General features: G+C 41.5%; 2 protein-coding genes across 13 annotated transcripts in view; one reads left to right on the top strand and one right to left on the bottom strand.

Moving 5' to 3' along the window:
- The window catches only part of DLG2 (discs large MAGUK scaffold protein 2), a 1,398,326-nt gene extending 1,373,018 nt beyond the window's left edge, over positions 1-25,308 (top strand). For all 12 annotated transcript variants that reach the window (XM_061628927.1, XM_061628928.1, XM_061628929.1 and 9 more), the window contains 6 exons: positions 255-305; positions 2,553-2,654; positions 4,062-4,234; positions 7,300-7,409; positions 17,002-17,093; positions 24,209-25,308. In XM_061628927.1, coding sequence (XP_061484911.1) covers positions 255-305; positions 2,553-2,654; positions 4,062-4,234; positions 7,300-7,409; positions 17,002-17,093; positions 24,209-24,315 — 635 coding nt within the window. In that variant the 3' untranslated portion in view covers positions 24,316-25,308. The remainder of the gene's footprint in view (positions 1-254; positions 306-2,552; positions 2,655-4,061; positions 4,235-7,299; positions 7,410-17,001; positions 17,094-24,208) is intronic.
- On the bottom strand, positions 9,849-14,880 carry LOC133386017 (uncharacterized). The gene is made up of 2 exons (XM_061629625.1): positions 14,268-14,880; positions 9,849-10,815 (listed from the first exon to the last, which is right to left on the bottom strand). The coding sequence occupies exons 1-2, from the start codon at positions 14,770-14,772 to the stop codon at positions 10,223-10,225; spliced, it is 1,098 nt and encodes a 365-aa protein (XP_061485609.1). The 5' UTR covers positions 14,773-14,880; the 3' UTR covers positions 9,849-10,222.
- Positions 25,309-25,832: the final 524 nt, after the last annotated feature.

A 25,832-nucleotide genomic window follows, 5' to 3' on the forward strand; every position in this document is an offset into this window, starting at 1 on the left:
CAGAAAATGAGCCATGACTTCCCTATCTTACGCCTGTTGGGCTGGCCACTGGTAATTGACAAGGAAGCTTCTTTGCCCACAGCTGAACAATTATAGTGGAAATTAGTTGACAGCTGAGACTGCTGAAGAATTCTGGAAGCATTTTGGAATGACTCGGGTTTCAGCACTCTCAAAGACCTAGGACTGATCTTCTTGGGTGCTTCTTTACAAGGTCTGTTTGTCAACACTGATTTTTCTTCTTTTTCTCTTTGCAGGAGGACAAGAGGACTGCATTCTCTCCTATGAACCTGTAACAAGGCAGGAAAGTAAGCAAAGACAAATGTTCTGCTGAAAATGCTTGGACAAATCAGAAGAAAGCCCAGTCTATTTGTGCAGCAAAATGAGGTGGTAAAGTCCTGAGGTGGCAGGATGGACTGTACCACTTCTCATTGTAGGTGGGAGGATGTCATTCGTAAATGCTTCCCCATGCAAAAATTTCCCACCAAGAGTAACCTAGCATAGCAGGGTGAAAGTTCCTAGCCTACCCTCTGCCCACTGTGCTAGTATTCTGATTGGCATCGAACATCTGTAAGTGGGGGAGCATTCAAAAGACATGATACCCCCAGCTGTAGCCTGAAATGATACCGTCCACTGTCCCATTTTTAAAATGCAGGCACCTCATGCTGCTGCTTAGGTAGATCTAGCCTCCGATCCAGTCCATACATGCAGCCAAATGAGTGGTAGAGCGGAATGAACTACTTCACACGACAGGCAGGAGACATCATTTTTTGAATGCTCCATCATCTAAAACAGATGTGGGGAACATTTGGCCCTCTGGATGTCACTGAACTACAACTCCCATCAACGCTGACCCTGCAGTGGATTTTATAAACTAGCTGTTTTGTTGTGATTTGAATCGCATGTTTTAATTTTTGCTTTTTAAGGAAATTGCATTTTTCTTATTAATGGAAAGCTGCCTTAGGAAGGCTAATACTTGAAAAGTGACTTAGAAAAATCTGAAATAAAATAACATCTGAGAGAAAGGTGCTCAACCATCCTTCTCCTTGCTTTTTTATGCTAGTTTGCAGAGATCTGTATCTCTATTGCTACTTCTATCTATCTATCTATCTATCTGTCTGTCTGTCTGTCTGTCTATCTATCTATCTATCTATCTATCTATCTATCTATCTATCTATCTATCTATCTATCTATCTATCTATCTATCTATCTATCTATCTATCTGTCTGTCTGTCTGTCTGTCTGTCTGTCTGTCTGTCTGTCTGTCTGTCTGTCTATCTATCTATCTATCTATCTATCTATCTATCTATCTATCTATCTATCTATCTATCTGTCTGTCTGTCTGTCTGTCTGTCTGTCTGTCTGTCTGTCTGTCTGTCTGTCTGTCTGTCTATGAGCACTAAAAATGTGATTTCTGAAGTGGTACAGTCTGTTCTGCCAACACAGGACTCTTCCACCTCATTCTCAGTCTGTTTTGCCAACACAGGACTCTTCCACCTCATTCTTCTGTGCATATAAGCCAGACCTAAGGTTGCATTTTGTAATATTTATTTTCCTGCATTTATATCCTGCCTTTCTTCCATCATGGAACCCAAGACGGCATACATGTGGCTCCCACCTGCGCCGCCAGCTCCGGCACTGGCTACACCCATACCTACTTAGTTTCAGCAAGGTGATGGCCTCATGTGCCTGGGATGTTGGATACACATGCCTTAGGACAGGGCTCCCCAAAATAGATGTTCCTAAACTCTTTGGGCCCAGTGGAAGAGCCTGAGGAGCAGGATCATTTGAATGAAATGGAAACCGCTCAGCATTCCTACATAAGAGTTTTCTAGCCTAGATCAGGAGTTCCCAAACTGTGGTTTATGAGCTTCGTTCAGGTGCTCTGTGGAGTGCCTGTAAAAATACAATTAAAGGGCGTACAGCATCCAGCAGAGCACATTGCAATCGCTACCGCAGGCAGAAAAAACATTAAATGGTCCACCAAAAACCTCAGCAATTTTCAAATGTTCCGGGGGGGAGGGAATTTGGGAACCCCTGGCCTAGACCAAACCACAGTTTGCTTAGGCTAGCATTTTCTTCCCGATAACAACCAGCCAGATGTCTCTGGAACTCTCATGAAGGCGATCATTACTTCTTGTTGTTAACTATCTAGGCTAGTGGCCATTCCTTATGGCGGTGAATTCCCTAAGCCTGGCTGAAATGTTTGTGGGAGGCAGAGATGAGAAGTGTTCCAAGGGGCATTCTGTGGTACGATCTCAGCTAGGCTGTACCGTGTCAAATTTCCCCGTGTAGCTTGGCCCTTAAATTACAAGGCCATTATTCATCTTGTCAACTCCCACTTTGTTGAAGAACAATAGACCTGTCCAGCTAGCCATTGGCTTGGACTTAGCAAAATCAGTTTCTGCCTTGGGAAAACCCCTTCTAACTCCACACATTTATTTCACCCAATTCATTTCCACTAACGGCTGAGGTGTTGATGTGCCATCATTCTTTGCTTGAGAGTTTCCCCCTTCAGCATCACCTAGACGCTTCCTTTTCTTTCTGCATTCCAGTTAATTACACCAGACCAGTTATTATCCTTGGTCCAATGAAAGACCGAATCAACGATGATTTGATATCTGAATTTCCTGACAAATTTGGCTCCTGTGTACCACGTAAGTATTATATTTTTGGAGGCATCTTTGCTAGTGTTTTCTTTGTTTAAAGCAGGGGTGTGGACATTTTTCCGCTCAAGGGCCACATTTCCTCATGAGCAATCTTCCAGGGGCTGCACGGCAGTGGTGGGCAGGGCCAGAGGCGACAGTGGGCAGAGTAACTGGTTTGACTTTTAACTTTGTACAGCAGCCTACATTCAGTCAGAGATTTCCATGCACACACACACAGGAAGAGGCATTATCACAATTAAAGAATGTGTTCCAGCCAGGCAAAGGTGCCTGAGGAGGATTGGAGCAGGGCCACTGAGAGCTGTGGCTTGAGCAGAGTGCCAAGGCCAGATGGAGAGGCCTGGTACCCATATTAAGTCCCAGGGCCTCAGGTTCCACACCCTTAGCTTAAAGCTATGGCAGTCTGTTTTTTAATCTCTGCTGCTGCCTTTATCCACGATACCTTACTAAACTAGCATCCATGTTTATGCCCAGATGTCTTTCAGAAGCCAGGGTGTCGCAGCTCAGTGGCAGCTCACGTGCTTTGATTGTAAAAACGGTCCAACCCGCAGCATCTCCATGAGGTCTGAAACCCTGGAGAGCTGCTGCCAATCAGAGTCAACTGTTCTGAGCTAGATTATATTATGTTCCTGTTTCCTAATTTGTGCTAGAGCCTGTTGTTCATACCTGGAGATAGCCCTGGGGTATGCAAACTGATAATATCAAAGAGTACCTCTAAACATGTGCTGAGTCAGTTCCCCATATGGAATTACACTGTGACTCCATTCCACTAAATACAATGTCTGTGCAGAATCAGACCCAAAGAGGGCTTGTAGTGTTTGGCTCCTGGGGTTGGATCTCCCAGTTTTGGGGGAGGGGGATCTTGTGAAAACCTCGGGATCCCTGAAGCCTGCTGGTACCTTACACCTGTTTTTGGATGATGCTGTTATGGCTACATATATATGATCAGTGCTTTTTTGCGTAACTACTCACCACTACGTAGTACTGGCATCTCTTTATTTTTGCTGCCTTTGGCAGCCATTTTATGCTGGCAACTACAACACTTTTATCATCTCATGTATTACCCCCCAAAAAGCCCTGTAGATTATGATGATGATATTGTTGTTGTATGGCAAGTGTGGGGAACCTTTGGCCCTCCAAATGGTGCTGAACTACAACTCCCATCATCCCTGGCCATTGGCCATGCTTGCTGGGGCTGATGGGAGTCATAGTTCAGCAACATCTGGAGGGCCAAAGGTTCCCCACTCCTGTTGTATGATGAAGATAGGTTTGTTGTTATTAAGTGAAGAGGAGAGCCAAGATGCAGACATATTTTTGTGTTCATTGATTGCATTTTTTTCTTGCTGCACTTATGGAAATCTGTTTTTCCCTTTATTTATTTATTTTCATTCCCCAAAGATACAACTCGGCCAAAGCGTGATTATGAAGTGGATGGGAGAGATTATCATTTTGTCATCTCCAGAGAACAAATGGAAAAGGACATCCAAGACCACAAATTCATTGAGGCCGGACAGTATAATGATAATCTGTATGGGACTAGTGTGCAATCTGTGAGATTTGTAGCAGAAAGGGTAAGTTCACCAAATGTCAGCACCAATGTGGTAATATCAAATATCAAAGAGACACAGGGTAAATTACCGAAGATTTGCTTTGAACTGATGGAACATTTAGAATTGGTGGATACCTGGAGATATATAAATGATAATGCAAAGGAATTTACTTATTTTTCAGAAAGACACAAAACATTCTCGAGGATTGATATGATCTGGATGTCTAAAATTTTAGCGAAGGACACTTTTAAAATGGATATATTACCAAAAACTTTTTCGGATCATAACCCTGTGATATTAACTTTAAAAAAGAAAAATCTTGGATTTAGATGGAGACTAAATGAATCTTTATTACAGAATGACAAAGTAGTACAAGAATGTAAGAAGAAATTAAAAGAGTTTTTTGAACATAATTTACATAAAGGAACAAGTGAAAATATCGTTTGGGATACAAGTAAGGCATTTATGAGGGGATATCTTATTAAATGTAACTCTGAATTAAAAAAAAAGAAACAACAGAAAATGCAATTAATTTTGGAAGAAATAAAACAAAAAGAGGAAGAATTGAAAAAGAATCCAACTAAAGTTTCTATTGTAAATCAAATCAAAATGTTACAGAAGCAAGTATCAATGCTGACAGTTAGAGAAATTGAAAGAAAACTAAATTTTGCTAAACAAAGGACTTTTGAATTTGCAAATAAACCTGGGAAATGGTTAGCATATAAATTAAGAAAAGAACGTCAAAAAAATATCATTTTAAAGATACAAGAAGGAGATGAGACGTTGACAGATAATGTAAAAATTAAAAAGATTTTTCATCAATATTATTCAACATTGTATAAATGTCAGGAAATTCCGAAAAAATAGAAGAGTATATATCTAAACAGAATTTGCCTAAAATTACAGACTTTCAGAGACAAGCTATTAATGGCCCTATTACGTTAAGAGAGATATCTGAAGCTATAAACAAAATTAAATTAGGAAAGGCACCAGGACCAGATGGGTTATCTGCAATGTATTATAAATGTTTGGAGGAAGAACTCTTACTACCTTTACAGTCTACAATGAATCTTATTCTGCAAGAGGGAAAGATACCAGATAGTTGGAAAAATGCTAATATAACATTAATACCTAAAGAGGAGCAAGATTTAACTAAAACAAAAAATTATCGACCAATATCTCTATTGAATAATGACTATAAAATTTTTACAATGATCTTGGCAGAAAGATTGAAAATAATATTGCAACAATTTATTCAGGAAGATCAATCAGGGTTTTTACCTAAAAGACAATTACGTGACAACGTCAGGAATGTCTTGAATGTCTTGGAATATTTAGAACAACGAAATGATAAACAAGCAGCTTTGATTTTTTTTAGATGCTGAAAAAGCATTTGATAATTTGAATTGGAAATTTATGTTTCAGGTTTTGGAGCAAATGGATTTTGGAGACAATTTTATAAAATGGATTAGATCGATTTATACATCTCAGAAGGCTCAGATAATTGTTAACGGAGATTTAACGGATTCATGTGAAATACAAAAGGGTACAAGACAGGGATGTCCTTTATCTCCTCTTTTATTTATTCTGGTCTTAGAAGTGCTGCTTAGAGATATAAGGCAAGATAAAAGAATTTCGGGATTAAAGATAAAAAAAGAAGAATATAAATTGAGAGCATTTGCTGATGATTTGATAATTGTACTAGAAAATCCTTTGGAAGGAATTAATGTATTGATGGACAAATTAAAAGAATTTGGACCGTTAGCAGGATTTAAGATCAACAATCAAAAAACAAAGATGTTGGTGAAAAATTTAACTAAGAGCCAGTTCAGATGTTTAGAAAAAGCAACTGGTAAAGTCCTCCCTGAAATATCTCAGAACAGGCATTCCTGTGAGCGAAAGGAGAGTGCTTCTTTTGAGATGGTGCTTGCAACCTGCGTATTTTTATAACCACTGATATGATATTGATGCTTGGAGGTTGTTGACTCTTTAATGTGCTGTCAGTATATTTAATCAATGTTGCTAATTAAATCCCTACACAAAATCAAGTGCAAGAAAGTTAAACACCCAATACCAAAATTAAAAGGAGAGCAACACAGCAAAACATCCTCAACAGAGCCAGTCTACGAGAAAAAATAATAATTTAGGTTGCAATCCAAGGACCCCTGGAAGGGCAAACAGGGGGGTGTTTCAGGGACAGCTCAGGGGTCTTCCTCTTCCCCCAACACCCCCAGGGGCTGATGTACATATTTTCTGTCTCACTGGGACGAGTGGTTTGACCTCCCCATGCCTCTCTCCCCTGCCCAGCAGGATTTCTCTGCTATTGATGTGTGTGTGGGTGGGTTGGTTGGTTGGCTGGCTGGCATTCCACCTTTCGGTCTGACAAAGCACCCCCAAGGTGGCTGACTACCATCCAGGTTAAAACAAATGAACGAAAACCTATTCAGTGAAATAGCAACAATACAGAATGACATGATGACAAATGATGGAAGGAGAACCGTAGCTCAGTGGTAGAGTATTTGCTTTGCATGCAGAAGGTCCCTGGTTCAATCCCTTGCATCTCCAGGTAGGGCTAGGAGCGACCCCCTGCCTGAAACCCTGGAGAGCCTCTACCAGTCAGTGTAGAACAGGGATAGCCAATGGAATGTGCTCCATCAGCTTCAGGCAATATGGCTAAATAGTCAGGGATGCTGGGAGTAGTAGTCCACCAACATATGGAGATCACCATATAGGCTACCACTGGTGTAGATAATACTGAGCTAGATGGACCAATGGTATAATTCAATATAAGGCTTGTACCCGAAACAAAGGCAGCAGCAGTCATTAATGTAGGCAAGGGATCATTGGCATGAGCAAATAATATCACTGACAACATCTAAGAGGGTATGGTGCAGACCTCCCTGAGGTAGGTCCACAACGTGGGCACTGCCCTGAAGAAGGCCCTCTCTGATGGACCCACCAGCTGTGCCTCTGATGGTGCTAGGTTTCCATAGATGACCTACATGAATGGGCAGGATCACCTCTTTTTTGACTGATGGGCATTAAGCGTCGCAAGCATAAACCACGTCTTCATCTGCTTTCAACAGGGCAAGCACTGTATACTTGATGTGTCAGGAAACGCCATTAAGCGACTACAAGCTGCACAGCTGTACCCCATTGCGATCTTCATTAAGCCTAAATCGTGGGAGCCATTGATGTGAGTACCGTCTCCTTGACTCTTCTTTTAAAGCATTATATAGGTAAGAGTAGGAGTGTTCTGTGCCTTCCAGAATTCAGGTGTCCCCCACTCCCAGGATTTGTAGCATTATGTAATGTAAGATTTAGGCTCAGCTTGTGAGCAGCTGCCTTTGGGCACCACTGAATGTGTGCAAATCCAGAAGGGGTGAGTCGCTCTTCCTCCATTGGTGCAAGTCGTTCGTGTCTGCAGTGAGGACGTGCACATTGACTTCATGGGGAAAGGTGTGTTCACATTTTGCATGCATATGCATCTCCCAGCAAGAGGGATGCACAAGTTCCTGCCTCAGTTGTTAATCAGAGCCTAACTCAGATGATCAGTGAATTACAGAGCCAGTTTCAGGGATCGGCATTGTCGGGCATGTTCCTCGTCCCACACTCCAGCACAGGGGCCCACTGCCGGTTGCTAGACTCATCTGATCCTTCTGCTGCTGCTGCTGCTCCTTGCTTCCACTACCTGCTCGCCTGCTCCTGCTGGGAGGAAGGGCGGGATATAAATCAAACAATACATAAATAAATAAATGTGTGTGTGCATGTTTATATATATAATTATTATGGTTTATTACTATGCCGCATTTTGGCCAAAAGGCCGTCAAGGCGGCTTACAAAAAATAAACATAGAAATACATATTAATAAAAACATTACAATTTACAAAAATTAAATAACAATTAAATAACCTTATTAAAAAGAAGAACAGCTTTCAATGAAAATACAAGAACAAATCACACTTTCCTAATAAAGAGCTTTGCAGATACCATGGTCTGCGAAAAAGACAAATAATTGGGTGTTAGAACAAATTAAACCAAAACTGTCACTAGAAGCTAAAATGATGAAACGGAGGTTATCATACTTTGGACACATAATGAGAAGACATGATTCACTAGAAAAGACAATAATGCTGGGGAAAACAGAAGGGAGTAGAAAAAGAGGAAGGCCAAACAAGAGATGGATCGATTCCATAAAGGAAGCCACAGACCTGAATTTACAAGATCTGATCAGGGTGGTTTATAACAGATGCTATTGGAAGATGCTGATTTATTGGGTCGCCATAAGTCAAAATTGACTTGAAGGCACATAACAACAACTCTGTCCTCCATCCCGGCAAGGAAGAGGCATGGTCAGAGTTCAAGGACGCATTCCATTCAGGCAAAAGCACTCAAGGAGGGTGCAGAGCAGGGCCTTTCAGGCACATGGCTGGGGAAGGGGCGTGCCCTGGAGAGAGTGTCCCAAGGGCCAGATAGAGAGGCTTGGAGGGCTCATCCCATAAAGGAAGCCACAGACCTGAACTTACAGTTGGTTTATAACATATGGTATTGGAGATCACTGATTCATTCAAACCCTCCACCATCATCTGGCCTAGGAGAGATCAACAAGAGCTCCACCACATGGTTCTCCAGTTGGTGGTGTTGCTTGTTTTTTTACTATGATTTGTCTTCAATGTTTTCCATAGAGCCACTAGAGTTATGGAGTTTTGTTGATGAAACCCAAGTACATATAACACTCTTTTTTGCAGCTTTTTTTTATAGTGTAGACAGATTTCGTACATCCACAATTTAGTCAGCAGGCAGATTCTTTTTTCTAAGAGCTAGGTCAACTGTAACAAATGTGTTGTCTTGCACTTCTTAGCCAATTCTTTATGCATCATCGTGCACGTAATTTTCTGCATGCATCAGGCGTGGTTTACGCTGTACAGTTCATTTTTGCAAGCTTCTCTGATTTCATCCAGAGCTTTAGATTACAGTGTACTGTGTCTGTTTTGCTTACCTACATGCCACAGTTGATTTCATGAAATTAAACCAGTGCCTGGAAGGGAATCCATATCCTCTGAGTCAGAAGCTTTGCATGCTAATCTCAAGATGTGTGGAAGCAGACTGTGGTCATTCACAATACTGAAGGGAAAGCACTCTGCACAGGCTCAGAATTGTTATTTGTTAATGTTCCCATTGAAAGTAGGTTTGACAAGACTGCCCTTATGAACTCTAGGACCAATTAAACCATGGCCATGTTTCCATGGAAAACAACACACACATACACACACGCACGCATTACTTGTGACTGACCATTGGCCATTCTGGCTGGGGTTGATGGAGTCCAACAACATCTGGAAGGCACCATGTTGCCTATCCCTGCATTTAGATGTTTTAATCTGAATATATTTTAGTGCTCATACAACACTAGGGATGAAATTATCTGCCAATTTCTGTTCTGTCGGTTTCTCATTTCTGAAGCAATTTGTGTACTTAGAAAAAAAATTCTCATGAAAATTCTTCAGCATTTCAGTGCAAATTTCTCCTAATAAATACACTTTTGCCCACACACCCAAGAAGACTCGTGACACAAGTTGGAATAATGTTATATTTATTAAATATAACATTCAACATCAAATGCAAATAAGCCAATTCATCAGATTAAATTGCTTCGGGCAGGTGAGGCCTCCTACAAATGTGGGAATATTCCCACGCCTTCTAAAGGCAAATAATTCTCTTCAGACCTTAACTCCATAGCCAAGGACGTGGGGGAAAACCTCCCTCCTTGCTGCTGAAGTCAGTTGTGGTTCCCACCTCCGCACCATGGCCCCGCCGTACAGGCGTTCACCCTGATGCGCAAGCAGGTCCCACAAGCACACTCCTCAGTTCGCCACCAGGCATTAAGCTTTGATGGTTCCCTGGGGAGTGCCCCTTACCTGTATACTTTAACCGCCTCAAAATAACCCAATATACCTCACCTGCCCGAATTCCATGCCACAAGAGGGGATCAGCTCAAGCTTGGTCCCCTCAACCCAATAAAGAAAACAGACTCCTTAAACCCAACCTCAAATCCTCTAAAAACAAATCACATCCCCTCTCAGACAAGTGGACACCATCGTCCCTAAACAATTGAGGGGAATAAAACTTTACCCTATCATGGGATATGCACACCCCCCCAAGGGATAAAATCAAATCCCTGACCTTCCTGTTCACCCATTTGCGCGACCTATCAATTTTGTTTGTGTAAATTGCACCCCTCCATATTCGTCTCACGAGCATATCAGACCACACCAAAATTAAATTAGGATAAGAACGCCTAAGCCACGTGAGATCACGCCTGACCTTAAGCAGCAAGTCCATACCAGGGCGCTGCACAAGGTCATTCTCCCCCAAATGAATTAACAAAATATGCGGCTGTGCCGCAGATGCCATGGTGCGGCACACCAATGGCAACAACGCATCCCATAACATGCCCCTCCGCGCCTCCCAGCTAACTGTCGCTGATGCAGAAAGCTGCAGCTGCATCCCAGAAAATGACGAAGAGGCCCTCCGATGCACCCAAAACAAGATGGAATGTCCACACAGAACGATCCGCACCGGGACTGGAAGATTCAAAATGCCTAAAGAAAAACAAAATTAAATACAACATTAATACCGGACATAAGACTGGAAGGCTGAGGAACGCCACCTGCCAATTGCCTGGATATCGCCAACGCTCATGCCCACGAGGGCAGCGGCCGTGGCCGCTCCAATCCGAAATGAATGCAGCCCATAGACTCCAGCATCGCGACCAGTGGCCAACAAGGCCCGCCGAACAACGGCCCAAAATTGGAACTGAGTCAGGGCAGAACCATCCGCATGTATAAACAGATAACGCAGGCCCTCTGGCCTTAGAAGCAAGAATTGATGCATGGCAGCTACAGGGCATAATTCCAAAACCTGGCAGCTGCGTAAAGACACAAGACTGCCATGGCCCTTCTGATCAATCTTAGAGACTCGCAGGGAGAACCTAACCATATCAGCACCTAATGTGCAATCGCCAGAGCATAAGGCCCTGTAAGACACGTCGCGCTTAGAGAGGACTAACACTTCACTAGGGCGAAAGGCACCATAGAACATCGTCAGACTTACTGCGGCGAAAAGGTGCGCCTCATACAGGGATGAGCATAAAGAACGAAACAATGCCAGGATCTGGAGGAGGACATCGGGTGTGATTGGCCTCCTCCGGTCAGCGGGCCTGGGAGCGGAACGCGACCAACCCTCAAGGACATTTCTGACCCTAAAATCTACAGAATGATCCGGCAGTCCTCGTGCCTTAGAGATAAAGGCCAGCGCAGAGAGGTGCCCAGCGATAGTAGAAACAGAAGAGCCTTGACCTTTCAAGTGCGTCATATACTGTAATAATTGATCCACGGGGATAGGCCACGCCATAGACAAAGCAGCACTGATTCGGAAAGCCTGGAACTTCGCAAAGGCATGCTGAAACGCTTTCTGAGTACTGGGAGCAAGAGCAGATGCAATAGCGGCCCCAACTTCTAAACCCCAAGGTTCCATAAGAAAGGCGGGACCGGGACAGGGTCCAGAGCTGCTCCAGGTGCAAGTTCCCGAAAGCGCGCCATCTGTAATCGGGAAAGAGCATCAGCAGCGCAGTTTTGTAAACCTGGAACATGCCGAGCAACGAAAAGGATATTAAAACGCAAACATTGCAATACAAATGTGCGCACTAGTTGCATAACTCGCGGAGATTTGGAAGTCTGGGCATTAATAACACACACAGTAGACAGATTATTGCACCAAAAGCGTACTGTACGGTTTTTAAATGCCTGCGGCCAAATATGGACCGCCACAACTATCGGGAAAAATTCCAAAAAGGTCATATCTCCAGTGGTCCCGGAGGCCTGCCATGTATTAGGCCACCTATCAGCGCACCACTGCGACCGGAATATAACACCAAAACCTATACCCCCGGCAGCATCAGAATGTACCTGTAATTCAGCTTCCAAAAGCAATTCATCGCGCCAAAAGGAAAGACCATTAAAGTCCTCCAAAAACGTAAGCCACATACATAAATCAGCCCGACAGAAACCCGAATGAAATAGGATCAAGAGCGCACACCTTTCATGGCGTCACAGAGACGCCTGAGAAATGCACGCCCTGGGGAAATGACTTTAGAGGCAAACACTAAGTGTCCCACAAGTTCCTGTAATTGAGCTAATGTAATCTTTTTTAATACAAGTACGGTCCGGAGACGCTGCCGCAAAGCAAGCAATTTGTTCTGAGGCAAACAGGACAACTGGGCAATCGTATCTAATTTGATACCCAAAAAGGTAAGTGAAGAAGAAGGGCCCTCAGTCTTTTCTGGAGCTAAGGGGACACCCAATTCAGCCGTTAAGGCCTCAAAAGAGTGCAACATATATAGGCAATGGGAAGAGCCTGCCGGCCCTACAAACAAAAAATAATCGAGATAATGAACTGACAGAGAAGAAAAAGTCCTTCTTCTCAGCGCCCATTCTAAAAATGTGCTAAATGCTTCGAAAGCAGCACAAGACACGGAACAACCCATTGGCATGGCCCTATCAATGTAAAACTGGCCTTGAAATTTGAAACCCAATAAGTCCACATCATCGGGATGCACTGGTAGGAGACGAAACGCAGATTTTATATCGCATTTTACTAATAAAGCACCTTTACCAGCTCTGCGAACTACTCGCACTGCCTCATCAAAGGATGTATACCTAACTGATGCATGACTTGGGGAAATGCCATCATTAACAGAAGCACCTTTGGGGAATGACAAATTGTGTATGAGGCGATATTCGCCTGGCTGTTCCTTGGGAACAATACCCAAAGGAGAAATTCTCAAATTCTCCAAAGGAGGAGAAGTAAAGGGACCTGAAATCCGGTCAGCACTTATCTCCTTCCTGATTTTGGGCAACACTATAGGGGCCATAGACATGAGAGAGGGCTGATTCTTTGATGAAATAGCAACCCGGGGGCCCTGAAAGGGTATACGAAAACCTTTAGTAAAACCTGCCAGCAAAAATCTAGCAGCAGACCTATTGGGGTAACCTGCCAACAAGTGAGCCAGGGGAATTAATTTAACAGGGCTACTGGCCTTGCGACGTACCGCCGCTGTTGCCAGACCCCCGTTTATGCTGCTGGTGTTCCCCTGTACCCTGGCGAGCCTGCCGGGCACGCTGACAGGAAGAACTGGGGTGGTTGCCACCACACAGTCCACAGGCGTGTCGAAACCTACATGGACGCCTGAGGCATCGGCCACTGCTGTTAAACGTCCAACAGACCTGCTGGGATTGAACCCACTGTCCGCCCTGACCAAAGCCAGCAGCGGAAGTCTGCGCTCGTGCTAACAGGTGTCCACTATCTGCCCTATCACCAGAAGTAGGCCTGGCCGCAGTCATGGAGCGAAGCCACAAACCGGCATGCTCCACGTCCCAACGGAGGGTGGGATCCAATGCCGCCCTCTGCCTGAAATTTTCATCGTACCGCAACCACGGGGTACCCAAAAATTCTCGAAAGGCCCGATGAATGATATCCTGGTATTTTATCATAGATAAGGCCCTCGATGGATAAGCCTGCGTCATAACTCCCATATAAATCGTGTAAGCGTTCAGCCAGTTAGGCCATACACGATCAACTCTCTTTTTTGTGACCACCTCACGTTCCTTGCTTTCCTGACCCTCTTTAGTTTTGACCTCGTTCTCACGAAAAAGAAGAGTAAATAAATCAATGTACTCTGCACGCCAGATTCTTTCCTTCGTTGTGACCAATAAATGGTCACCCAAAGGAAGAGAAGTATCACCCTGAGGATAAACACCCTGAGGGAGAGGCAAGGAAGCAGTAGGAAGACCCGAGGCAGCCACTGATGGCTGCCAAGGGGTCACAGCCGCAGCAGGCCAAGGGAGCTGTGGTTGGTGCGGAACTAAAACTCCCCCCATAAACACCACTGGTGGGGAGCCACTTGGCTGCTGAGAACCAGCTGAAGAGGAATCTAACGGACTAACACCGGCAACGTTATTCTGTGTAACAGGAATACGTGGTGCGAGTGTCTCACCTGCGTAAGCAGCCGGAGAAGCAACAAGCGGCGAAGCCACCAAAGCAGAGGACTCGGACGACCCGGGCAAGACGCTGGACTGTGGAGACTGAGCCTGTCCCTGCAACAACCCATCTACATCAGGACGTGAAAACATGGGGAAGGAGGACGCAAGCAGAACCACAGACGAAGCCACTGGGGATGGGAGAACCGCAGGCTCCTGCACCGGTGCGGCAGCTTCAAGAACGCCAATCCTAGAAACCAAAGAAGCAAGAATTCTTGACTTAGTGCACTTCTCCACGAGGCGGGCAGACTTCTTACCTGTGGAGGCAGTACTGGGCCCCGCCCCTGCGTCGCAAGGCTGCAAACGCTCCCTTTCCAGCGCATCTACTCGCGCCACCAAAGCACGAATGGTACCCATATCCTCCTCTTCATCAGACGGCTGGTGATGCTGAGTTGAGGGGCGCTTGGAAGCCTGCTTCAGTACGCGAACGCCTTTCTTCTGCTGCACCTTCCTAGGCGGCATATTTCTTGCCAGTACCAGAAATACAACAGCAGGAACAACAATTAACGCTTAATTATTAACCAAAACCATACGAAAACAGCAATCAACTTAGCAACTGGATTTATTTTTCCTATTTATTTATTTATTTATTTAAGGGGGGGTCAGAAATAATTATAAAGGGTGGTAAGGATAAAGGAATAATATATCCACTATAATAAAATAAATTTAACAATTAATATATTTGCCAAGGTATATAAATATTAATATATATGAACTACTTAATATAATTATTAAAGAACAAAATAAATATCAAAACCTATAAATAAAGCTCAACAATGAACACAACAAACAAATAAACTATAAAACAACAATAAATACAAGTAAGCTAGAAATTAATTTCAAACACTAACAGAATTAGGCACAGCAATGTACTAGGAGATAAAGTGCAACGCAACCCAATGGGAACAAAATTTTTAAAAGAAAAATAAGGTGGGGGGGGTTAGACAAACAGAACAATTCCTGAAAGACCAACAATTAACAGCCCCAACTAAACATTCCCAAGTGTTGAATCACAAAGGAAACTACCCCCACGTTAATTAAATCGAGCACAAAAAAGGCAGGCTGCTTGGATAACGATCAGCTGTGAAGTGGCGAACCCCCCCCCCGTGCTTGGGCAGAAGCCCGCAGCCCAGCTGATTGGCGGGAAATTCAAGGCAAACTCAAATAAATGATTAAAGGCACAGAACAAGAGCACACAGCAAAGGCAAACAAACAAAAACGCAAGAAGGGAGCTAAAAAGCCGCTGCCCACAGCCCAGCAAATTGGCGAGAACCCAAGCTGAGTTAAATAAATAAATTGAGCACAACACAGAAGGAAACAGCAGCGACAAACAAACCAGCCAGTAAGAAATGGAAACGACCACCACAAGATGCAGGCAGAGCCCCTTGCAAACGCTCCGCTCAAAGGTGCAGCGAGGCAAAAAAGGCAAACGCTGAGGGAAGGAGCGGCTTTAAATACTCCGCTCAAACCCAAACCTAATTGGTCCCTTGATCTCACGTGACACACTTGAAATTTTTCTAGATCATTCTCGAGTCTTCTCAGCATTTTGGGTGTAGGCAAAAACGTCCCTTTATAGGAACGACATTTTTGTAGGCAGTTTTGACTAGTTGTTGTTGTTATGTGCCTTCAAGTCGACTACGACTTATGGTGACCCTATGAATCAGTGACCTCCAGCAGCATCTGTCGTGCACTAGCCTGTTCAGATCTTGTAAATTCGTGTCTGTGGCTTCCTTTATACAATCAATCCATCTATTGTTTGCCCTTCCTCTTTTTCTACTCCCTTCTATTTTTCCAAGCATTATTGTCTTTTCTAGTGAATCAGGTCTTTTCATTATGTGTCCAAAGCCTCAGTTTCATCATTTTAGCTTCTAGTGATAGTTCTGATTTAGTTTGATCTAACACCCAATTATTTGTCTTTTTCGCGGTCCATGGTATGCTCAAAGCTCTCCTCCAACACCACATTTCAAATAAGTTGATTTTTCTCTTATCCGCATTTTTCACTGTCCAACTTTCACATCCACACATAGAGATCGGGAATACCATGGTCTGAATGATCCTGACTTTGGTGTTCAGTGATACATCTTTCCATTTGAGGACCTTTTCTACTTCTCTCCTAGCTACCCTCCCCAGTCCTAGCCTTCTTCTGATTTCTTGACTGTTGTCTCCATTTTGGTTTCACTTTTTCTGAACAGTGTATCCAAAATGCAGCTTTGACTAATGTACACATTTTTTGCAAACAATTTATCCTGCTATAATGCATTTTTGTGTGTTATGTTCACCAATGTATTCATTTTTTAAATGCACACTTTCCCCTAATATATGAATTTTGTCAGCACTGCTTGGTTGGAGAACTGCATTGCAAAATGCAGAAAAGTGCACATTTCAAAGGATGGCTGCATTAATTCGGCTTTAAATGCGAACTGAATCTAATTTCTGCCCCATCCCTATGCAATAGTTTAAAGGAGAGTTCTACCCATTTTTTCTGTCTCACCACTAACTCCATTTTTCCTTGCTTCCATGGCCTCTAACAATGTGGCCATATTTTACCTGTAATAAATTTTTGTTTTGTTGTTTCCTGGTTAAATGAAGACACCTTCTTTAAAAAATGGCAATTTCTTGGGGCTGTTTTATGCTTCAGCAAAGGGCTAATGAAATGTTGATTGATTTTCCTTATCTCAACTGTGCTTCTAGGGAAATGAATAAGCGCTTCACAGAGGAGCAAGCCAAGAAAACGTACGATCGAGCAATGAAACTAGAACAAGAATTTGGGGAATATTTTACAGGTATGCATTGCTTGGGAAGTTTTTCATGGGGTGGAGAACCTTTTCTAGCTCAAGGAAGGGCCGCGTTCTCCCATGGGGATCCTTCTGGGGGTGGCATGCCAGTGGTAGGCAAGTTCAGAGGCAAAAGTGGGTGTGGTCAGAGGAAAGTGGGTGGAGCAACAGACAGGACTGACCTTTGTACAGTAGGCTACATTTCAGCCACACAAAAGTAAAAGAATTCTACACACACACACATACCTCCATCCTCCATAAAGGCAAATAAGAGGCATTATCATAGTTCAGAAACAAATTCCGGCCAGGCACAAGCATTCAAAGTGAGCTCAGATCAGGGCCAGTGAGGGGCATAGCCTCGGGACAATTCTGAGGCTGGATAGAGAGTTCTGGAGTGCCAAGTTTCCCAACCCTAATCTATTTACAACACCGTCCAGAGGTAAACAAACAAGATTCTCTCTACAAGAAAGAGAACATGAGACTAACAACACAAGAAGCTCTCTTACACTAGTTCAGACTGTTTGTCCATTTCACCCAGGTGTGAGGAACCCTTTTGAGCCTGAGGGCCACATACCCTTCTGGGCAGCCTCCCATGGGTCACAAGCCATGTTGGGCAGGGCCAGAGGCAAAAGTGACAAAAGCCTAGTTTCTACATGCATTCTCACACACCCCTCACCATCTGTGTGAGAATCCAGACCATCAAAAAGCATTATTGGAGCCCAAAGACATAAGCCAGCCAGGGAAAAACACACAGGGAGCAGGTCCGGTGCCAGAGAGCGGCTAGATTGGGCCTTGGTCGAGGGCCCCTGCAGCCCAGAGGGGCCCTTAAAGGGTCCCTCCTAACGGTAGGAGGATAGGGCTCCCATTCTGCGATCCCTGCCATGGATCGCAGAATGGGATCTCCCAGGTACTCCCCCAATACAGACAGCACAAAGGCTTCAATAAGCCTGCATGCATGCCCCACCTATCTCCCCATCACTGTGAATGCCATACAGCTGTGCCCGCATGCCTGCCATCAACCAAGGTGGCGATGAGGGCTTCCCTAAGAGGTTGACACCCTGCTGCCATCTTGGTTGATGGCAGGCATGCGTGCTATGCACGTACATCATTCACATGAGACTACATGACACAAGAGTATGTGGGATGCGTAGGCAGGTGCGACAGGCCCAGGGCAGGCTGGTGCCCAAGGGCCCAGTCATGCCTGGCACTGGCCCTGTCAAAGAGGGCGAGAAGCAAAGCCAGTTGGGGGAGGGTACTAAACAGAGCTGGTAAAGGGTGTGGCCTGGGGAGAAGGGATGTGGTTGGGGAGGAGGTATGGTCCGGGGAGGACCTAGAGGGCCCCATTTGGCCCTGGGTTTGAGGTTCTCAATCCTGGATATAGCCAGTATTGTTTGCTTTGACTGGTAGAAGCAGTTCTCAAGGGCCTCAGGCCAAGGCCTTTCCCATCCTCTTTCAACTGGACCATTTTCATTTGAGATGCTGTGGGCTGAAAACCTGTGCTCTACCCAGAGCAACGATCCCTCAATAGCAGGGTGTAGGATCAGGCAACTGAGCTCCTACCACCAGTGCAGGACCAAACCTTTAAACCAGAGGTAGCTAACACAGTGCTGTCCAGATGTTGTTGGACTACAGCTCCCATCACCCCAGCCAGCATGGTCAATGGTAGGGGTGATGGGAATTGTAGTCCAGAATGTCTGAAGAACACCATATGGGCTACCCCGCTTTAGGCAGTCAAGTTGCAGATCAGCAGGGGTACTGGGTGCCAGCTGGCTAACCAGAAGTCAGTGGCTGGCTGGAGACATACTTGTGGCTGTACTGGTTTCAGTGCATCTCCGCCTCTGTGTTCTGAAACCAGGGTACACAACATTATTCAAGCTCCGCCCCTTTCTTACCTTTGTACCAGGCTTTTGATGGACTGATGGTGATGTTTTTGCTTTCAGTGTGCTACCAACTCCTGGGGGAATTGTTTTGTATTTTTTTATGAATTGCGTGTATAATTTGTATGCTTGTGTTTTTAAATATGTTGTAAGTTGCTTGGAGGCCTCTGTGCCACAAGCAACTAACAAGTCTAATAAATGATTATGATGCCGCCACTTTCCTGATATTTAGAAGGCACCAACAATTGTGCCTTGAGAGCTATTGAACGAGGCTTTGAGACCGAGTACTGAGAAAGGCATGGAGGTGGTAGTAGTATGCAGGAAGTCTGGGTGAGCATTCAGGATCTCATAGGGCTCCCAAATATGCACAAAGATGGTTTTGGCTCTATTCAAAGAGCCAAAACCATATATGTGCATATTGCGTCCTCGAGACCTTATACTGGAACCACAGCCCTGTAGGAGAGACATTTTTCCATGGATGGATCCCAACTGCTCACGGTTGTATCTAAATGATATAGGATATAGACCTCTGTTTAAGGGATGTTTGTTCCAGATCTATTTAGAGTCCATTTACCCCGGTTAGTTATCCGTATTGGATCTGAAATCGGTTTAACATATGCAATTTTTTTAAACAAAACTGCATATGTAATAGTTTTATTGTATTGTAAAATGGCTTTGAGATGCTTCATAGGAAGTGGTTATTGTTATTGTTATCATTATTATTATTAGCAACAACGATAACGATGATGATGATGTTGATAATAATAATAAATGTACAAGAAGGGGTATGAGGTCCTTGAAGTTGTCCAACAATAGTTAGTACCCAGAGAAGCTGAGCAGGCACACGGTCTCCTGAGATGTACTGTATTTCTAGAGGAAGGGCCATAGTTCAGTGGCAGAGCATCTGCTTTGCATGCAGAAGGTCCCAAGTTCAATCCCCAGCATCTCTAGAAAGAGCTGAGAAAGATTTCCTGGAGAGCCGCTGCCAGTCAATATAGACAGTACTGACCAAGATGGACCAATGTTCTTTTTTTTTTTATAATAATTTTTTTATTATTCAAATTTTTATAAAAACAAATACAAATACAACAAAAACAATACAACTGAAAAAAATAAAAGAAAAAGAAAAACTTGACTTCCGATTTGTTACAGATCAGCTATAAGTACATAATATATATCAAACCTGTCTCCTAGAACATACGAAATTCACTTTTCTCCATAGTCTATCTTAATTAATCGTCAAATCCCATTATCATCATTTCATTTTTTTCTTTCAACAAAAAGTCCAAAAGAGGCTTCCATTCCTTAAGAAATGTATCTGTCGTTTTTTCTCTAATAAGACATGTCAATTTGTCCATCTCAACTAAGTCCATTAATTTCAATAGCCATTCTTCCATTGTTGGTATCGATTCCATTTTCCACTTTTGTGCATATAGTAATCTTGCTGCCGTAATCATATATAATATTATTCTTCCATATTTCTTTTCCTTTTGTTTATCCATAAAACCCAATAAAAAAAATTCTGGTTTTGACTGAATATTTATCTTTAAGATTTTTTGCATCATCCTACCTATCTGTGCGCAAAATAATTTTGCCTGTTTACACAACCACCACATATGATAAAAAGATCCTTCTTGTTGTTTACATTTCCAACATACATTAGAAACATTACTATACATTTTTGACAACTTTTCTGGAGTCATATACCAACGATACATCATTTTATAAAAAATTTCTTTAAGATTATAGCATAATGTAAATTTCAAGCCTTTTTTCCACATATTTTCCCATTGATCCATTTGTATATTATAACCAAAAAATTTTGCCCACTTAACCATACACTCTTTTACTTGTTTTTCTTCCATGTCCATTTTTAATAAAAATTTATACATTTTTGCAATTATGCATTCATCATTTGTACACAAACCTATTTCAAAATCAGATTTATTTATTTCAAACCCATACATTTTCTTGTCTGTTTTAAATCTTTCTAACAATTGTAAATAGGCAAACCATTGTGAACTATATCCTTCCTTTATTAGTTGTTCTTTCTCTTTCATTATATATTCACCATGCACATTTTCTAATAGTTCTTGGTAAGTTAACCATTTCTCTTTTCCAGCCATTTCTCTTCTATAAAATGCTTCTTGACTTGAAACACATAGTGGTATTTTCGAAAAAAAACCTTGTTTTGTATTTATTCCATATATTCAACAAAGGACATCTTATAAAATGATTATTAAAATCCACATTAACTTTTTCTTTATCATACCATAGATATCCATGCCATCCCCACTTCAGGTTGTGACCCTCCAAATCCAATAATCTTTTATTCCTCAATAGAATCCATTCCTTTATCCAGACTAAGCAACAAGCAGCAAAATAAAGTCTCAAATTTGGTAATCCCAGCCCTCCTCTTTCTTTGGCGTCTTGTAATAATTTAAATTTAACTCTTGGTTTTTTCCCCTGCCAAACAAATTTAGAAATATCTTTTTGCCATTGTTTGAAAGGTAGATCAGAGGATATGACAGGTATTGTTTGAAATAGAAACATCATTCTCGGCGATACATTCATTTTTATTACAGATATTCTACCCATTAATGACAACTGTAATTTATCCCATCTTAACAAATCTTTCTTAATCTCTGTCCATAGTTTTTCATAATTATTATGAAACAACTTTGAATTTTTATTTGTTATAATGATACCTAAATATTTCACCTTTTCTTCTATTTTAAAATCTATCTTCTCCATTAACTCTTTTTGATCTCTTAAAGATAAATTTTTCACCAGCATCTTCATTTTTTGATTATTGATCTTAAATCCTGCTAATGGTCCAAATTCTTCTAATTTATCCATCAATACTTTGATTCCTTCCAAGGGATTTTCTAATACAATTATCAAGTCATCAGCAAATGCTCTCAATTTGTATTCCTCTTTTTTTATCTTTATTCCCGAAATCCTTTTGTCTTGCCTTATGTCTCTAAGCAGCACTTCTAAAACCAGAATAAATAGAAGGGGGGACAATGGACATCCCTGTCTTGTACCCTTTTGTATTTCACATGAGTCCGTTAAATCCCCATTGACAATTATCTGTGCCTTCTGTGATGTATAAATCGATCTGATCCATTTTATAAAATTATCTCCAAAGTCCATTTGCTCTAGAACCTTAAACATAAATTTCCAATTCAAATTATCAAATGCTTTCTCAGCATCCAAGAAAATCAAAGCAGCTTGTATGTCATTTCGTTGTTCTAGATATTCCAACACATTCAAAACATTCCTGACGTTATCACGTAATTGTCTTTTAGGTAAAAACCCCGCTTGATCTTCCTGAATAAATTGTTGCAATATTATTTTCATTCTTTCAGCCAAAATCATTGTAAAAATTTTGTAGTCATTATTCAATAAAGATATTGGCCGATAATTTTTTGTTTTGGTTAGATCCTGCTCCTCTTTAGGTATTAATGTTATATTGGCATTTTTCCAACTATCCGGTATCTTCCCCTCTTGTAAAATAGAATTCATTGTATACTGTAAAGGTAGTAAAAGTTCCTCCTCCAAGCATTTGTAATACATTGCTGATAGTCTATCCGGTCCTGGCGCCTTTCCTAATTTAATTTTACTTATAGCCTCAGATATTTCTCTTGACGTAATAGGACCATTAATAGCTTGTCTCTGAAGATCTGTAATTTTGGGCAAATTCTGTTTGGATATATACTCTTCTATTTTTTCTGAGGGAATTTCCTGACACTTGTACAAAGTTGAATAATATTGATGGAAAACCCTTTGGATTTTTAAATTGTCTGTCAACATCTCATCTCCTTCTTGTATCTTTAAAATAAGATTTTTTTGTCATTCTTTTCTTAATTTATATGCTAGCAATTTCCCCGGTTTATTTGCAAATTCAAAAGTCCTTTGTTTAGCAAAATTTAATTTCCTTTCAATTTCTCTAACTGTCAACATTGACACTTGTTTCTGTAACATTTTAATTTGATTTACAGTAGAAGCTTTAGTTGGGTTCTTTTTCAATTCTTCCTCTTTTTGTTTTATTTCTTCCAAGACCAATTGCATTTTCTGTTGTTTCTTCTTTTTTAATTCAGAATTACATTTAATAAAATATCCCCTCATAAATGCTTTACTTGTATCCCAAACAATATTTTCATCTGTTCCTTTATGTAAATTGTGTTCAAAAAACTCTTTTAATTTCTTCTTACATTCCTGCACTTTTTATCATTCTGTAATAAAGATTCGTTTAGTCTCCATCTAAATCCAAGATTTTTTTTTTTTAAAGTCAATATCACTGGATTATGATCCGAAAAGGTTTTTGGTAACACATCCATCTTGGAAATATCTTTCACTAAATTTTTAGACATCCAAATCATATCAATCCTCGAAAATGTTTTATGTCTTTCTGAAAAGTAAGTAAATTCCTTTGCATTGTCATTTATATATCTCCAAGCATCCACCAATTCTAAATTTTCCATCAATTCGAAACAGATCTTCGGCAATTTGCCCTGTGTCTCTTTAATATTTTTCTCAGAAAGTCTATCCATTTTTGGTGAAATTACCCCATTCCAATCACCCATGACACACCAATGATCATATGCAAACTCTGATAGTTTTTCCATAAGTCCAGTATAAAACCTTGTTTTATCTTCATTAGGAGCATAAATGCCCACTATCAAAATTTTTGTACCCTGAATGGTGATTTCAACTCCCACAAATCTGCCACTATCATCCAATAATATCAATTTAGGAGACAATTGTGAATTAATATAAAAAACACACCATTTTTTTTGAATCCTGCCGAAATAAATTCTTCACCCAAATTTTTACAAATTAAATCTTTAGAATCTTTCTTCTTAATATGAGTTTCTTGTAAACAAATTATATCCAATTTTAATTTTTTCAAATAATGAAATACTTTCTTTCTCTTCTGCGACGAATTAGCTCCATTTATATTCCAAGTTAGATATTTGTAAAAGATGGACCAATGTTCTGACTCAGTATAAGGCAGCTCCCAATGTTCCTATTAAATTATAGAAATTATTTTGAAATTTGCATCTAGACATATAAATTAGCATATGCAAATGTTGTGCTAATCTTTTGACCTCTTTTTCAATGATACATTATTTCATTTTCTTGCAATGAACAAGTGGCCTCTCTAATTGCATACCAGAGATATTTGCTAATGTACGTATTGAAAACCTTTGGTGTTTTTTTTAAAAACCATTCTTTCCCCAGCTTTTGTCCAAGGAGAAACATTAGAAGATGTATATAACCACTGCAAACTCGTAATTGAAGAACAGTCCGGGCCTTTCATCTGGATTCCTTCCAAGGAAAAGCTATAAATTCGCCAATTCACCTCTGATCAAGATGGAAGAATCTTTAGAAGAAAACTTAATCCTATCTTATTTGAAAGCTTTTTTGGGGTGTCACTTTTTTTCCGGGCGGGGCGGGGGAAGTTACTTTTATGTTTCTTGCAGTCAATGTGAATTTTTTTCTGAATGTACAACACAAAGTGTTTGAAGCCATGAAGGACATTGATTTGATCATAAAGGGTTGAGAAAAGAAAAACCTTTCCAAAAAAATGAGACTTCTGCCATATTAAAAAAAGAACTGTTAGCTGTGTGGCGTGTGCTCACTTCAGCTCTTCGTAGAGAGACAGACTTTTGACACGAAAGCCCACTGTCCGAGAGAGCTGGCTGGCAGCTCTGCCTCCATCCCAATGTGTTTCCTTGGCTCAGCTCAATGTCTCCATTGATTGCTTTGAAGAAGAAGTTGTTCCTGGGTCTTGGATCTCAATATTATAGCTTAATCCTGCAAGAAGCATCGTTCTGACTCCAGTCGGTAAGATGGACTTTTGAAGCAGACATGGATGAAACTTGTATTGAACTGGATAAGAAGCAGAGAGCACCCCACGCCTTGCAGGGTAGTATCCTATAAGAACCTGATCCATCTTCCACTCAATTTTGCAGAGACCTTGAATGCTTGTTCTGGATGTTGGATCAGGGACTGGTTTTTGGTCATAACACATTTGTATCTGCTCCACCTTGACTGTCGTATAACTATGCACATCTCTTTCTTTTTGTCTGAAACCGGTCTGGAGTATTACTTCCCCTTGCCACTTCAGACCGAGCATTTCATTAGGTTTGTAATGACAATGTGGGTCCCAGTCAATGGGTTTTGGTGGAAAGGGAAGCACTCCACACCAGAACATGCTCGCGTTAAAATGTGAGGGTTCAGGGTTCTTAAACTTGACCAAGAGGGATACAACTGGGAAAAGCTTTACATTTTATTCTGATTGTCTATATTATCATTTATATAAAGACAGAAGGCACTTACAGATGGAATAATTTATTTAAAGAAATCTATATTGATGTATAGGAGCTAATTTCTATAGGTGACAAAATATTTTGTGAGATATTTTGTAAAGATTAAGTAATTGAAAGGTGAACTATTTTTCACCCTTGGCTGGCTGTGAAAAGCAGAGAGGGGAGAGATTTCAAGTTGCACTATCCCATTGTTTTCCCCAGTAGATTTCCTGATAATCTTAATTTCTAGATATTCTCTTTTACCTTCCTAATTTCAGGTATCATGTTCTTCTTTTTTATTTTAGTTGATAAAATTCCTGTGCGCTGCACTCTTGAGATACACTTAGAACAAAAGAAAACCAATCCCATCAGTAAAATGGATTTCCCCCCTGAAATAAAGGGTGCTTGCTGGTGGTGGTAGGGGTCTTCATTTATAAATTGTCATTGAAATATCGCAAATGGGTTGTTGGTAAAAGGTTTTTTGTTTTTTTAACTTGTTGGATTTTCCCAAGAAAGAGTATATCTGGGTTAAATGGGGGAGGGGATATGGGCTG

Source organism: Rhineura floridana, chromosome 5 (genome assembly GCF_030035675.1).
Source record: "Rhineura floridana isolate rRhiFlo1 chromosome 5, rRhiFlo1.hap2, whole genome shotgun sequence".
Lineage (NCBI taxonomy): Eukaryota > Metazoa > Chordata > Lepidosauria > Squamata > Rhineuridae > Rhineura > Rhineura floridana.